The following is a 14843-nucleotide window of genomic DNA, read 5'->3' as shown; positions in this document are numbered from 1 at the left end:
CCTAGCGAGAAACACCCACAGGTGTGGAGGGGCAGGCCACCCCTTCAGAAAGGAATGATGTGAGCTGATTTTTGGATGCCACAAAGGCATCTTTCAGAAGAAGTGATTATGTATTTAAAAAGGAATTTTTAAAATTAAGATTTATCTCAAACTGCAAAAAAAGAAAAAAAGAATAAGGAAAGAAAGAAATGAAGAGGAACCAGAAAGAAAAAAAAAGGAAATCTATTACACAATAAGAATAAAAGCACTTTTGATGTCTCTTTTGTTTTTTATTTTATATTTTTTTGTTTGTTTTTTTGAGATGAAGACCCAGGCTACAGCGCAGTGGTACCATTTTGGTTCACTGGAACCTCTACCTCCCAAGTTCATGCGATTCTCATGCTTCAGTCTCCCGAGCCGCTGGAACTACAGGTGCACACCACCATACCCGGCTTACTTTGTTAGTATTTTTACTAGAGACAGGGTTTCACCATGCTGGCCAGAATGGTCGGGAACTCCTGACCTTAGATGATTGGCTCCCAAAGTCCTGGGATTACATACATGAGCCATCACCCCTGGCTTTGATGTTCCTTTTTTTTTTTTTTCAATTTTTCTTTTTTGAGATGGAGTCTCACTCTCACCCAGGATGGAGTGCAGTGGCACAATCTTGGCTCACTGCAACCTCCACCTCCCGGGTTCAAGTGATTCTCCTGCCTCAGCCTCCTGAGTAGCTGGAATTACAGACGTGTGCCAACATGCCCAGCTAATTTTTGAATTTTTAGGAGAGACAGGATTTCATCATGTTGGGCAAACTGGTCTCAAACTCCTGACCTTGTGATCCTTGTGATTCCACCCACCTCAGCCTCCCAAAGTGCTGGGATTACAGGCGTGAGCCACTGCATCCTGATGTCCCTTTTAAAAAGTACTATGGGCTGGGCGCGGTGGCTCACACCTGTAATCCCAGCATTTGGGAGGCTGAGGTGGGCGGATCACCTGAGGTCAGGATCATCTGAGTTCGAGACCAGCCTGACCAACATGGAGAAACCTCGTCTTTACTGAAAACACAAATTTAGCTGAACGTGGTGGCTCATGCCTGTAATCCCAGCTACTCGGGAGGCTGAGACAGTAGAATCGTTTGAACTCGGGAAGCAGAAATTGCGGTGAGCCGAGACTGTGCCATTGCACTCCATCCTGGATGAGAGCGAGATTCCATCTCAAAAACAAACAAAAAACGACTATGTAGGTCAGGTGCGGTGGCTCCTCTATGGAATCCCAACTGTAACCCCAGTAATTTGGGAGGTCAAGACAGAAAGATTCTTTGAGCCCAGAATTTTGAGACCAGCCTGGGAAACATAGTGAAACCCCTTTACTACAAAAAAAAAAAAAAAAAAAAAAACAAAAGCTAGCCAGGCTTGATGGCTGATACCTGTGGTCCCAGCTACTCCAGTGGCTAAGATAGGAGGATCGCTTAAGCCTAGGAGGGCAAGGCTGCACTTGGAGGAGACCACACCACTGCACTCTAGTCTGGGCGATACAGCCAGACTCTGTCTCAAAATATCAATTAATTAATTAAATTAAAACTATTACATGATAACAGAAAGTGATTTTTTTCTCTCACTTCACTGCCCCACTTCCTATTCCACTCTGGGAAAAGGAAAGAGAATGTCTAACAAGTGAATTAAGACAGTACCCTGGGGCTGAATAGGGATTCCAAGTGGAAACTGACCTCTGATGCCAAGATTTATAAAATGTACATGCCTTAGAGATAGGAATTTTAAAATTCTCAATCTCATCTATATAATTTAAACAAATTTTAAGCTATTAGATTATATACATAGAAGTCAACATGTCACAACTAATCATATCCAATGAAGTCCCCCGCCCCTTTTTTTCTTTTGAGACAGTGTCTTGCTCTGTTGACCAGGCTGGAGTGCCGTGGCATGATCTCGGGTCACTGCAGCCTGGACCTCCTGGGCTCAAGTGATCCTCCTGCCTCAGCCTCCAGAGTAGCTGGGATTACAGGTGTGCACCATCACGCCCGGTCAATTTTTTTTTTTTTTTGGCAGAGATGGGGTTCTCACTATGTTGGCCAGGCTGGCCTCGAACTCCTGGACTCAAGCAATCCCCTTGCCTCAGTCTCCTAAACTGCTGGGATTACAGGCGTGAGCCACTGCGCCCAGCCCCTCTGTCTTCATTACTGTGCTTCCCTCCCTAATTCTGTACATATCTCTCATTCTCCCCTTTTCTAGCTCGTGTTTTCTTTTTCCCTGGAATTCTCCTCATTTTGTACCCCTCTCCTCTTCTGCTGTTTATCCCCTTCTTCCCTCTATTTCTTCTCTTCCACCTCTTCTGCTCCATCCTCGCAACTTATTTAACCTCTTGTTGCTCCTTCTCCCCAATCTTTCGATCATCCTCAATCTCCATGTATTTCTGCCTCTTCTCCCATCTCTGCACCTCCTCTGCTCTCCCTGTTAAATTGTATCTTCCCTGTTAAACCCCCGTCCCCACTCTCCAGCACCCCAGATCTCCAGGTGTCCTCCCTGCTGTGGTTCTCCCTCTGTTCTCCTCACCACCAGCACCACTCTGCTCTGTCTGCCCTGGCTCCAAATCCCTCCTCCTCTCCCTCACCCTGTTGAGCCTCCCTCTTTGCTGCCCTTCTCCCTACCCTGCTGTCCTTCATCTCTTTGTACATCTAGCTTTTCTCTACATTTCTCCAGTTGCTTTTCTCCTCCTGTTTTTCCTTTCTTTTGTTTTTTTCATTTTTGCTGTCTCTCAGCAAATCCCTCACCCATCCTCTGCGTTGCCATCTGTTACAGTCTTTCCCATTCTTCTTTTCTCTGTCTCAGGTTTTCTACCGCTCTCTCTGTCTCCTGATCCCTTTGGCCCACACAATCACAGGGGGCTTTGGAGTAAGACGCCTGCATCCCGAAGGAGCGCATTTTCCAGGGGCTGGAGCTGGGCAGGCAAAAATACCCGGTGTCATAGTACAGGCCCCCGGGTACCACCCCAACGCGGGCTCAGGAGAAAGGGTGATTACGGAGGGAAGACCTGGGGAGCATTAGGGCCCAGCACGAGGAGAGAGGTGGGGGGCGACGGCGCCTTAATACCAAGCTGGGAGCCGCCCAGGGCGGGAATCCCCCTCGCGGTAAGGAGTTTAAAAAGTGCGGGTGGGGAGGAGTCAGAAAAAGGTTTTGAGCAGGAAAACTACACGATGGGAAGTGTATACATTGCCCTATAGCAGAAAGATTCGGGACGGGGCGAGCCTAAGGTGACTTTAAACCCAAAACGAAGCGACCCCCGGAATCTCACGGGGACGTCTGGGTGAAGAAAGACGGGCGAGAATTCCCAGGTCTATGAGGAACCCACGTGCCAGGTACAGAAGCGCCGGGGACCTGGGAAGCGCAGACTTAACACAACACAGAGCAACACTCACCACCACGGTGGGACCGCCACTCCACGCGATCCGCTTCCGGGTTTGCGAGAATCTGCGCGCGCAGGACGGAAGATAGGCCTGGGTGGGACCCTCAAGAAGGTGGGCGGGGCCTGGGTGACGTAGGGGCGGAGCGTGAGACCGAGAAACCTTGCCCTTCAAAACCGACAGAGGGCGGGGCCGGGGCGGGACCTGCGAGTCTCTCAGCTTCCTTCCCATCGCCTCTGTTTTCGGGTTTTGAAGACAAGAGCAGCCAGGAAGACTGAGGCATGATTCAAAAGCCCTGGAATTGTCTGCAACGGGGATGCAAACTAGAATGTGAAATACAAAGCCCTGCCTGGAAGGAATTTAGGATTTCATGCTGATGGCCCAAAGAATAGAATAGAAATCCTCTCCCTTTCTATTCTCCATTTACTGGGGAAAGAGTCCACCCTGTGCTGAGACTTCCCTAGGGCCACCGCTTGGGATGCAGGACTGAGTGCTCAGGCCAGGGAGGAGTGAGGTCACCACCTGCAGCTTAAACACAGCAGGGATGTGGGCGTGGGGGCGAAAGCCTGAATTCCCAGTTACTCAGGAAGCAGTGGCGGGAGGATCGCTGAGTATGGGGGTCCAAGCCAGCCTGGGCGACAAAGTAACACCTCCTCCCGCAGCGCTCCCTTCCTTGTCTCTCTTTTTTTTTTTTTTTTAACTTTTTGTTAATTTTTTGATTGTGTGAGACAGGGATCCAACATTATTCTTTTTCATGTGGATATCCAGTTAGTTGTCCCAGCACATTTGTGTAAGAGATCTATTACTTTTATTTTTGTATTTACATTTTTTCTTTTCGAGACAGACTATTTATCTGTTGAACAGGCTAGAGTGCAGTGGCGAGATCTCGGCTCACTGCAAACTTCACCTCCCGGGTTAAAGTAGTTCTCTTGCCTCAGCCTCCCAACCAGCTGGGATTACAGACGCGCGTCACCAAGCCTGGCTAATTGTTTTGCACTTTTAGTAGAGACGGGTTTCACCACGTTGGCCAGGCTGGATTCAAACTCCTGACCTCAAGTGATCCAGCCTCTGGCCTCCCAAAGTGTTGAGATTACAGGCGTTAACCACCGCGTCTGGCCAGGAAAACTGTTAGAAGTTGCATCTGCAGCCAGGCGCCCGTGGCTCAAGCCTGTAAATCCCAGCACTTTGGGAGGCTGAGGCGGGCGGATCACGAGGTCAGGAGTTTGATGCCAGCCTGGCCAATATGGTGAAACCCTGTCTCTACTAAAAAATACAAATATTAGCCAGGCATGGTGGTGCCTGACTGTCGTCCCAACTATTCAGGAGGCTGAGGCAGGAGAATCGCTTGAACCCAAGAGGCGGAGGTTGCAGTGAGCTGAGATCAGGCCACTGCACTCCAGCCTGGGTTACATAATAAGACTATGTCTCAAAGAAAAAAAAAAAAAAGGAAGTTGTGTCTGCATACCACTGGACTCAGGTTGCATGACCACATTTTTTCTAGGCTCAGAACTATTTAAAGGTCTATACTTTTAAATTGGAATTATTTGATGTTTGAAATATTTAATTTCCTACTGAGTTACAGGTACTGTCTCTTTTGTTGTTTGCCTTTCAAAGAGAGACCCCAAGTCCTTCAGAAACATATCCCTGGGTTATTAAACTGAAACAAGTTTAGGTTGTTTCTTAAAAATACCACTTCAGGCCGGGTGCGGTGGCTCAAGCCTGTAATCCCAGTGTCAAACCACCGAGGCGGGTGCACCACCTGAGATCAGGAGTTCGAGACCAGCCTGACCAACATGGAGAAACCCCATCTCTTGTAAAAATACAAGATTAGCCGGGCATGCTAGTGCATGCCTGTAATCCTAGCTACTCTGGTGGCTGAGGCAGGAGAATCGTTTGAACCTGGGAGACAGAGGTTGCGGTGAGCTGAAATCACGCCACTGCACTCCAGCACCAACAAGAGCAAAACTCTGTCTCAAAAAAAAAAACCTCAGAAGTGAAGGAGGCCTGCCCCTCCACACCTGTGGGTATTTCTCGCAAGGTGGAGACGAGAGACTGAGAAAAGAAATAAGACATGGAGACAAAGTATAGAGGAAGAAAAGTGGGCCCAGGGTACCGCGCTCGGCATACGGAGGACCCGCCCCGGCACTGCTCTCTGAGTTCCCTCAGTATTTATTGATCACTATCTCTACTATCTCGGAGAGGGGAATGTGGCAGGACTATAGGGTAATGGTGGGGAGAGGGCCAGCAAGAAAACGTGTGAGCAAATACTCTGTGTCATAAATAAGTTTAAGGAAAGGTGCTGTGCCTGGATGTACACGTAGGCCAGATTTATGTTTGACTTTACACAAACATCTCAGTGTAGTAAAGAGCAGTATTGCCGCCAGCATGTCTCACCTCCAGCCATAAGGAGGTGTTCTCCTATTTCAGTAAATAGAACGTATGATCGGGTTTTACATGGAGACATTCCATTCCCAGGTACAAGCAGGAGACAGATGCTTACCTCCTATGTCAACTGCAAAGAGGCCTTTATCTTACATTAATTCTCCTCAGTACAGACTGTTTACGGGTGTCGGGCTGGGGGACTGTAAGGTCTTTCCCTTCCCACAAGGCCATATCTCAGGCTGTCTCAGTCGGGGGAAAACCTGGACAACACCTAGGCTTTCTTGGGCAGAGGTCCCTGTGGCCGTCTGCAGTGCATTGTATCCCTGGATAACCGAGAATGGAGAATGGCAATTACTTTTACCAAGAATACTGCCTGCAAACACATATTTAACAAAACACATCCTGCACAGCCTTAAATCCATTAAACCTTGAGTCAATATAGCACATGTTTCTGTGAGCACAGGGTTGGGGCTAAGGTTACAGGTTAATAGTATCTCAAAGCAGAAGAATTTTCTTAGTACAGATCAAAATGGAGTTTGTTATGTCTTCCTTTTTCTTTTCTTTTTTTTTTTTTTTTTTTTTTGAGATGGAGTCTCACTCTGTCACCCAGACTGGAGTGCAGTGGCGCGATCTGCTCACTGCAAGCTCTGCCGCCTCCCGGGTTCATGCCATTCTCCTGCCTCAGCTTCCCAGGAAGCTGGGACTACAGGCGCCCACCATCACGCCCGGCTAATTCTTTTGTGTGTGTGTGTGTGTATTTTTAGTAGAGACAGGGTTTCACCGTGTTAGCCAGGATGGTCTCGATCTCCTGACCTCGTGATCCACCCGCCTCGGCCTCCCAAAGTGCTGGGATTACAGGCGTGAGCCACTGTGCCTGGCCATGTCTTCCTTTTTCTACATAGACATAGTAACAGTCTGATCTCTCTTTCTTTTCCCTACACAGAAGACAGAGAAAATGTATTTACAAATTTTCTAAATAAAAGTCCTAAGGAAAGAGAAAAAAAAGTTTTTTTTTAATTTTCAAAGCAAATTATACCTCTCATTTATTTCCTTCTTTGTTTGAGACAGGGTCTAGCTCTGTCACCCAGGCTGGAGAGATTACAGCTCACTGCAGCTGTGAAATCCCTGGCTCACGTGATCCTCCCACCTCAGCGCCCCAAGCAGCTGGGACCACAGGCGTGCACCACCACACCTGACCCATTCCCATTTTTTGATTTTTAATAGAGACGACGTCTCACTACGTTGCCCAGGCTGATCTCGAACTCCTGGGTTCAAGTGATCCTCCCGCCCCGGCCTCTCAAATTGCTGGGATTACAGGTGTGAGCCACAGCTCTGGGCCCTGACTTTATTTCCACGAAATATGAAATTATTCTCCACCTCCTGGGTGTAATAGGCAGTTTTGCATGTCACCTTTCAGTTTCCATTATCCACTTAAACAACCCAGGACCTTGCTTAGTTTAATAAGCCGTTCTGTCAGTCCTCGCTGCAACCAGCGCCCCACTCCACCCCTTTACCGAGGTCTTTTCACCTCTCCCCTGCCCTGCCCCAGACTGCAGGACCTGCAGGACGCGCGACTCTACCTGCTCAAAAAAGGCGCTGTGCATTAAAACCATTTTCAATTTAAGAGGAAAAAGTATTCAGCGTTCAGTACACCTGGTCTACTACATAAGTAGTTTTACCTTCCATTGTTTGAAATGTTAAAACGGGCAGGAAGCATCCAAGTGATATTAGGGAAGCATCACGGCACAAGAGAATGAATCCACCAATCAGAACCCGGAGGATCCAGTCCTAGAGGGAGAGGACGACAGCTGGCGAAGTCCACGGCCCAGCAGAGGAGAAAGCCCGAACCCGCCTCCTCCAGGCCTGGCCCTTTTTAACCACCTACCTTCCAGAGCCCTCCCCCTTGACAGCGATAACCCTCTAGCCTAGCCCGCTGTCCGGCCGGGACCGGCCCGGCACCCTGGCAACCTCCTCCTTCTTGCCCAGTCCGCAACCTCTAACCAGGCCCCGCACCCACAGTGGCCTCCACTCTCTCACCCCGCCCCAGCATCTGTTCAGGCCCCGCCCCCTCAGCAACATTTTCCCCTCCTGCCCTGTCCCCGCTTGGTGTCCAGAACCCTCCCAGACAGGATCCACTACCAGCCCATGGTTGTTCTGCACGGAGAGCCCAGGACTGACTCAGGTGAGCGTTTGTTTCTGTTTCAAACCTGCCTTTCGTAGCACCCTAGCCCCCAGTCCAGCCACATCAGGAATTTGGGTGCGTCGGGATGTTTATTTCCTTGTTTGAGACAGAGTCTCGCTCTGTAGCCCAGGCTGGAGTGCAGTGGCGCGATCTCGGCTCACTGCATGCTCCGCCTCCCGGGCTCACGCCATTCTCCTGCCTCAGCCTCTTGAATAGCTGGGACTACAGGCGACCGCAGCCACGACAGGCTAATTTTTTGCATTTTTAGTAGAGAGGGGGTTTCACCGTGTTAGCCAGGATGGTCTCCATCTCCTGACCTTGGGATCCACCTGCCCCAGCCTCCCAAAGTGCTAGGATTACAGGCGTGAGTCACCGCGCCTGACTTTTTTTTTAATAAAATGTTTCACATATTACCAAACCCAGCCAACCAATGCACTCATAACAGATTCAGAGATTAAAAAGTATATTCCCAATAAAACATGTCCACTCTTCAGATAGGGATGACATTTTCAGCTTGATATGGTAACGTGACTGTGACCTTATTAGCAGTTTTTATGTGAATCCACTGGGGAATGGAACAATTTTGCTTTTGTTTCTTGGCCAGGACTCACTTAATTCTGAAAGTCTTGTGAGAAGACATGGCAAGAAGCGAAATCAAGCAAACACTATGATGATGGAGAGAGGAGAAGGGGCTTGACTTTTTCTTTTTTTCAGACTAAGTTTCTTTCTTTGTTCCCAGGCTGGAATGCAATGGTGCGATCTTGGCTCACTGCAACTTCCGCCTCCCGGGTTCAAGTGATTCTCTTGCCTCAGCCTCGCGAGTAGCTGGGTTTGGTCAAAATATAAACTAGGAAGGCAGGAACATGGTCAAAGGTGGGGAGCACGAATGTTATTACCATATCCCTGCTTGACCTTTACTGCCAACAGCAACACAAATGGTCAGAGGTCCCTTATGTGAAAATCTTCATGATCTTGTGGGAAAACCCTGATTTTTGTAAAGGCTGCAAAATAGGCTCAAAAATAAATAAATAAATAAAACTTTAAAAGGGCCAGTTGCAGTGGCTCATGCCTGTAATTCCACCACTTTGGGAGGATGAGGCAGGTGGATCAGCTGAGGTTAGGAGTTCAGGACCAGCCTGACCAACATGGAGGAACCCCCTCTCTACTAAAAATACAAAAATTAGCCAGGCATGGTGGCGGTCACCTGTAATTCCAGCTACTCAGGAGGCTGAGGTAGGAAAATTGCTTGAACCCAAGAGGCAAAAATTACAATGAACCAAGATCACACCACTGCACTCCAGCCTGGGTGACAAGAGCAAGACTCCCTCTCCAAACAAAAAAATAAAATAAAATAAAATAAAAAATAAATAAAAATACAAAAATTAGCGTGGTGTGGTAGCATGCATCACTATTCACAGATACCCAGGAGGCTGAGGCAGGAGAACTGCTTGAATGCAGGAGGAGGAGGTTCCAGTGAGCCAAGATCATGTCATTGCATTACAGCCTGAGGGATAAGAGCAAGATTCCATCTCAAAAAATAAAGATAAAAATAAAAAACAGGCTGGGTAAAGTGGCTCAAGTCTATTGGCCAGGCTGGTCTCAAACTGCTGACCTCAAGTGATCTACCTGCTTTGGTCTCCCAAAGTGCTGGGATTACAGGCATGAGCCACCGCACCTGGCCCATTCTTCTTAACATTAACATTTTTTATGTCAATTAATGCTTGAACTCAATGTTAAGTCAACTCAAACTCAAGTCAAAGTTGAATTGACTCTAATGTCAATTAAAGCTTTATGACTTTTTATATTCATTTTATTTGGAATAATTATCTCAAAAATGAATTTTCTGATGTTCTGCATGGAATGATCACAGACTGAAGACCTTGCCACCCTGATGACATTGGTAAGATTTCTATCCAGTATGGATTCTCTGATGTCTACATCATGGATTCGCTGATGAACTACAAGTTATGAACGATGTCTGAAAAATTTGCCACATTTATTACATTTGTAGATCTCACTTCTTTATGGATTCTCTAATGATTTGCAATGACTGTAGCATTACTGAGGACTTTGTGAGAATCATTATATTTGTAAAGTTTCCCTACACCATGGATGGCTTGATGGTGAATAAGTGTTGACTGCGCAGTAAAGGCTTTGCCACATTCATTACACTTGTAAGGTTTCTCGCCAGTATGAACTCTCTGATGTTTTGCAAGGTTTGATTTTTGATTAAAAACCTTGTCACATTCATTACACTTGTAAGGTTTCTCTCCAGTGTGAACTCTCTGATGTTGTGCAAGGCTTGTTTTTTGATTAAAAGCCTTGCCACACTCATTACACTTGTAAGGTTTCTCTCCGGTATGAACTCTCTGATGTTGTGCAAGGTGTCCTTTTTGATTAAAAACCTTCCCACATTTATTACACTTGTAAGGTTTCTCTCCAGTATGAACTCTCATATGGTTTGCAAGGCATGAATCACTCCGGAAAGCCATGTCACAAACCTTACATTTGTATGGTTTTTCTCCAGTATGAATTCTCCTATGTCTTTCAAGGTGTGATTTGCGACTGAAAACTTTGTCACATTCTTCACAATTGTAAGGTTTCTCTCCAGTATGAAGTCTATGATGACGTGCAAGGTTTTCTCTTCTACTAAAAACCTTGCCACATTCATTACATGTGTAAGGTTTCTCTCCAGTATGAAGTGTATGATGGTATTGAAGGGATGACTTCCGACTGAAACTCCTGCCACATTTATTACACTTGTACGGTTTCTCTCCAGTATGAACTCTCTGATGTTCTGCAAGGTATGAATCACTCCAGAAAGCCTTGTCACAAACCTTACATTTGTATGGTTTTTCTCCAGTATGAATTATCCTATGTCTTTCAAGGTGTGATCTGCGAATGTAAACATTGCCACATTCTTCACATTTGTAAGGTTTCTCTCCAGTGTGAAGTATATGATGGCACTGAAGGGATGCCTTCTGACTGAAGGTCTTGCCACACTCATTACACTTGTAAGGTTTCTCTCCAGTATGATTTGCCTTATGAATTATAAGGGCTGAATGTCGACCAAAGGTCTTGCCACACTCATTACACTTGTAAGGTTTCTCTCCAGTATGAAGTCTACGATGGCATACAAGGGATGACATCTGAGTGAAGGTCTTACCACATTCATTACACTTGTAAGGTTTCTGTCCAGTATGAAGTCTACAATGGTATACAAGGGATGACTTCCGACTGAAGGTCTTGCCACACTCATTACACTTGTAAGCTTTCTCTCCAGTGTGAACTGTATGATGGCATTGAAGGGATGACTTCTGACTGAAGGTCTTGCCACACTCATTACACTTGTAAGGTTTCTCTCCAGTATGAAGTCTATGATGGCATCTAAGGGATGACTTCTCACTGAACGTCTTGCCACACTCATTACACTTGTAAGGTTTCTGTCCAGTATGAAGTCTACGATGGCATCTAAGGGATGACTTCCAACTGAATGTCTTGCCACATTCATTACACTTGTAAGGTTTCTGTCCAGTATGAAGTCTACGATGGCGTGTAAAAGATGATGTTTGACTGAAGGTCTTCCCACACTCATTACACTTGTAAGTTTTCTCACCAGTGTGACATCTACGATGACATGCAAGGTATTGCTTCTGATGAAAGATCTTGCCACAGACATCACATTTATATTGTTTCTCTATTGAATGGGTTATGTGATGTCTCCTTAAGAGTGAGCTATAATTAAAAGCTTTGCCACACCCATTATTTTGGCAAGGTTTTTCTCTCATGAGTGTTTCCTGTATTTGTGTGGATAATGAGGAATGGAGGAAATTCTTCCCATACTTATTAGAAATATGAGTTTTGAGCCTACCAGAAATTCTCTGGGATGTTGAAGCTGAGGAAGCACCACTGACAGACTTGTCCACTTGGTTACTAATTTTCCCTTGTGTCTGAAATATGCGCAGTTCAGCCCGATGTGCATGAAAGCTTGATCCAAGGTGATCTTTAATAGGCTTGTTTCCAGCATGCCTTTGAGTATGTTGGTCTGTACTACCAGTCAACTCTTTATTTTCTGTCACAGGTGCTTCATGGCCATTTCTTTCAACTTCTTGCCACTGAAACTCAAAGTGATGAATATCTTTCTTGATTTCTGGGAAGCAAAAATCTCCAATGTGGTAACTTTTACGTCTTTCCAATGTCCCTGTGTAGAACCCTTCTCCTGTATTACTTGTATTACTGTGCTCATGTGATGAGAACTCCATCATGGATTTTAAAGAGCTATCTAAAAAATATAAAAACCAATAGTTTTCCAATTAAGTACAGATGGTAAATAATAGTTAATATTGAAATGTGTAAAAATTACACAAAAAGCAATACTTATTTTAAACTTCCCAAATGTGATCTTCAAAGTTTAAGAACACCTTGTCTCAACTGAACATAAAAAAATTAGCCAGGCATGGTGGTGGGCGCCTGTAATCCCAGCTACTCAGGAGGCTGAGGCAGCAGAATTGCTTGAACCCAGGAGGCAGAGGTTGCAGCGTGTGGAGATCACGACATTGCACTCCAGCCTGGGCAACAGGAGCAAAATTCTGTTTAGAATTAAAAAAAAAAAAAGAGTTCAGTCAAGAGCCTCATATATATGAGGCAGTAAGCCTAATTATTTCCTCACTAGGAGGAATTTCTACAGCAGTGACTGCTACTTACAGAAGATGACCATTAGTTTATGTGATGAACACTGTCACAGTGCCAGTGAGAGACGCTTCTGTGATGGTTCTCAAAAACCAGGATGAAAGGCCAAGTATGGTGGCTCACGCCTGTAATCCTAATCCCAACACTTCGAAGCTGAGGTGAGCGAATTGCTTGAGGCCAGCAATTCAAGACCAGCCTGATCAACATGGTGATACCCTTTGTCTAATAAAAATACAAAAATCATCCAGGTACGAAGCATATGCCTGTAATTCCAGTTAGGTTGAGAGGCTGAGGTACAAGAATTGCTTGAACTCAGGAGGCAGAGGTTGCAATAAGCTGAGATCAGACTCTGCACTCCAGCCTGTTCAACAGAGGGAGACTCTGTCTGAAAACAAACAAAGAAAAAGAAAACAAAACCAGAACCACAGCTGGAAACACTTGTCAGTCAGTGTCAGTGTCATGCTTTCTATCTCGTATCCTGGGCCATGCTGGCAATTCTGCTCAGGGCTTCCAGGGACATCCCTTCCTAGAGCAGGATGATGTTCAACTGTATTAGTCAAAGTGTTCACGAATTTTCTGTTTTTATGTGAAACCACTCCACAAGACAGTCTCTAAGAAGCTACCCATGACAGACAGGAGGGTCATCACTGCAGAAAACAATGACATGTACATCAAAAGCATGGATGGGGCAAAATCACAAAAGATCATATAAAACCAGAAAGAGCCAAGATAGACAAGGACAGATTCCTCATGTCTGCAGGGACATTTTCCTCACCCACAGACTCCAGGTTCCTGTAGTTCTCCAACATCACTTCCCTGTACAAAGCCCTCTGCGCAGGGTTCAGGCATTTCCACTCCATGAAAGAGAACTCTATAGCCACATCCCTGAAAGTCAAGCGTCCCTAAAATAAAAAACACATTTCAACAAAACGTTGTGAAGGAGTATGTTATCGCCCTCACGTGAAATGAGAAAAGAGAAAATAAGTATTGATTTGATCCAAGACTGTGTTCTGAAAAATTCACATTAAGGTATTTTTGAACAATTTTTCTGTATAGTTGCACTTTATTGTACTTTTTCAGGATAGCTTTTAAAATCCCTTAAGTCACCGTGGAAGTCTCAGTTTTACGGACAATATAAAAAAATATATGGCCTGGCACGGCGGCCCAAGCCTAAAATCCCAGCACTTTGGGAGACTGAGGCAGGTGGATCGCCTGAGCTGAGAAGTTCAAGACCACCCAGGACAACATGGCGAAACACTGTCTCTACTAAAAATACAAAAACAAAAAAAACAGATGTGGTGGTGCAGGCCTCTAGTTCCAGCTTCTTGGGAGGCTGATGCAGGAGAATAACTTGAGAACAAGAGGCAAAGTTTGCAGTGAGCCAAGATGGTGCCATTGCACTCCAGCGTGGGCTGCAGAGTAAGACTCCATCTCAAACAATATATATATCTATATATAATACAGATTTATATATATATCTATATATAATATAGATATTTTATGTATTTCTATATAAATATATAATATTAAATATACTATTAAATAATTAAATATATATTATACATATTATATATATACACATATATAAAATAAGTCTAGACATGGTGGCTCACACCTGCAATCCCATCACTTTGGGAGACCGAGGTGAGCGGACCACTTAAGGTCAGGAGTTTGAGACTCGGCCGGGCGCGGTGGCTCAAGCCTGTAATCCCAGCACTTTGGGAGGCCGAGACGGGCGGATCACGAGGTCAGGAGATCGAGACCATCCTGGCTAACACGGTGAAACCCCGTCTCTACTAAAAAAATACAAAAAACTAGCCGGGCAAGGTGGCGGGTGTCTGTAGTCCCAGCTACTCGGGAGGCTGAGGCAGGAGAATGGCGGGAACCTGGGAGGCGGAGCTTGCAGTGAGCTGAGATCCCGCCACTGCACTCCAGCCCGGGCAACAGAGCGAGACTCCGTCTCAAAAAAAAAAAAAAAAAGGAGTTTGAGACTAACCTCTCCAACATGGCGAAACTCCATATCTACTAAAAATAAAAAAATTGGCTGGGCATCGTAGGGAGGTGCCAGTAATCCCAGCTATCTAGGAAGCTGAAGCAGGAGAATCACTTGAACTCTGGAGACAGAGATTGCAGTAAGCCAAGATCACACCACTGCAATCCTGCCTGGGCAACAGACTGAGACTCTTTCTCAAA

The 14843-nt window shown here is 45.7% G+C and overlaps 4 protein-coding genes across 4 annotated transcripts in view; all 4 read right to left on the bottom strand.

Moving 5' to 3' along the window:
• The window catches only part of LOC111528918 (zinc finger protein 468), a 183006-nt gene that overhangs the window by 102822 nt on the left and 65341 nt on the right, over positions 1-14843 (bottom strand). The window lies entirely within an intron of this gene.
• Positions 1-14843, bottom strand: part of LOC111528925 (zinc finger protein 888) — a 97309-nt gene that overhangs the window by 36584 nt on the left and 45882 nt on the right. The window lies entirely within an intron of this gene.
• Positions 1-14843, bottom strand: part of LOC111528915 (zinc finger protein 28) — a 163364-nt gene that overhangs the window by 145421 nt on the left and 3100 nt on the right. Inside the window, exon 2 of the mRNA XM_023195793.2 lies at positions 13426-13552. The gene's annotated coding sequence lies outside the window, so the exon portion shown is untranslated. The remainder of the gene's footprint in view (positions 1-13425; positions 13553-14843) is intronic.
• LOC111528913 (zinc finger protein 816-like) overlaps positions 9756-14843 on the bottom strand; it is a 9301-nt gene continuing 4213 nt past the window's right edge. Inside the window, exons 2-3 of the mRNA XM_023195787.2 lie at positions 13426-13552; positions 9756-12243 (exon numbers count right to left, since the gene is read on the bottom strand). Coding sequence (XP_023051555.1) covers positions 9995-12243; positions 13426-13552 — 2376 coding nt within the window. The 3' untranslated portion in view covers positions 9756-9994. The remainder of the gene's footprint in view (positions 12244-13425; positions 13553-14843) is intronic.

This window comes from Piliocolobus tephrosceles, chromosome 21 (genome assembly GCF_002776525.5).
Source record: "Piliocolobus tephrosceles isolate RC106 chromosome 21, ASM277652v3, whole genome shotgun sequence".
NCBI classification, from domain to species: domain Eukaryota; kingdom Metazoa; phylum Chordata; class Mammalia; order Primates; family Cercopithecidae; genus Piliocolobus; species Piliocolobus tephrosceles.
The sequence above is the reverse complement of the archived record's forward strand: the minus strand, read 5'-3'. Positions and strand labels throughout refer to the sequence as shown.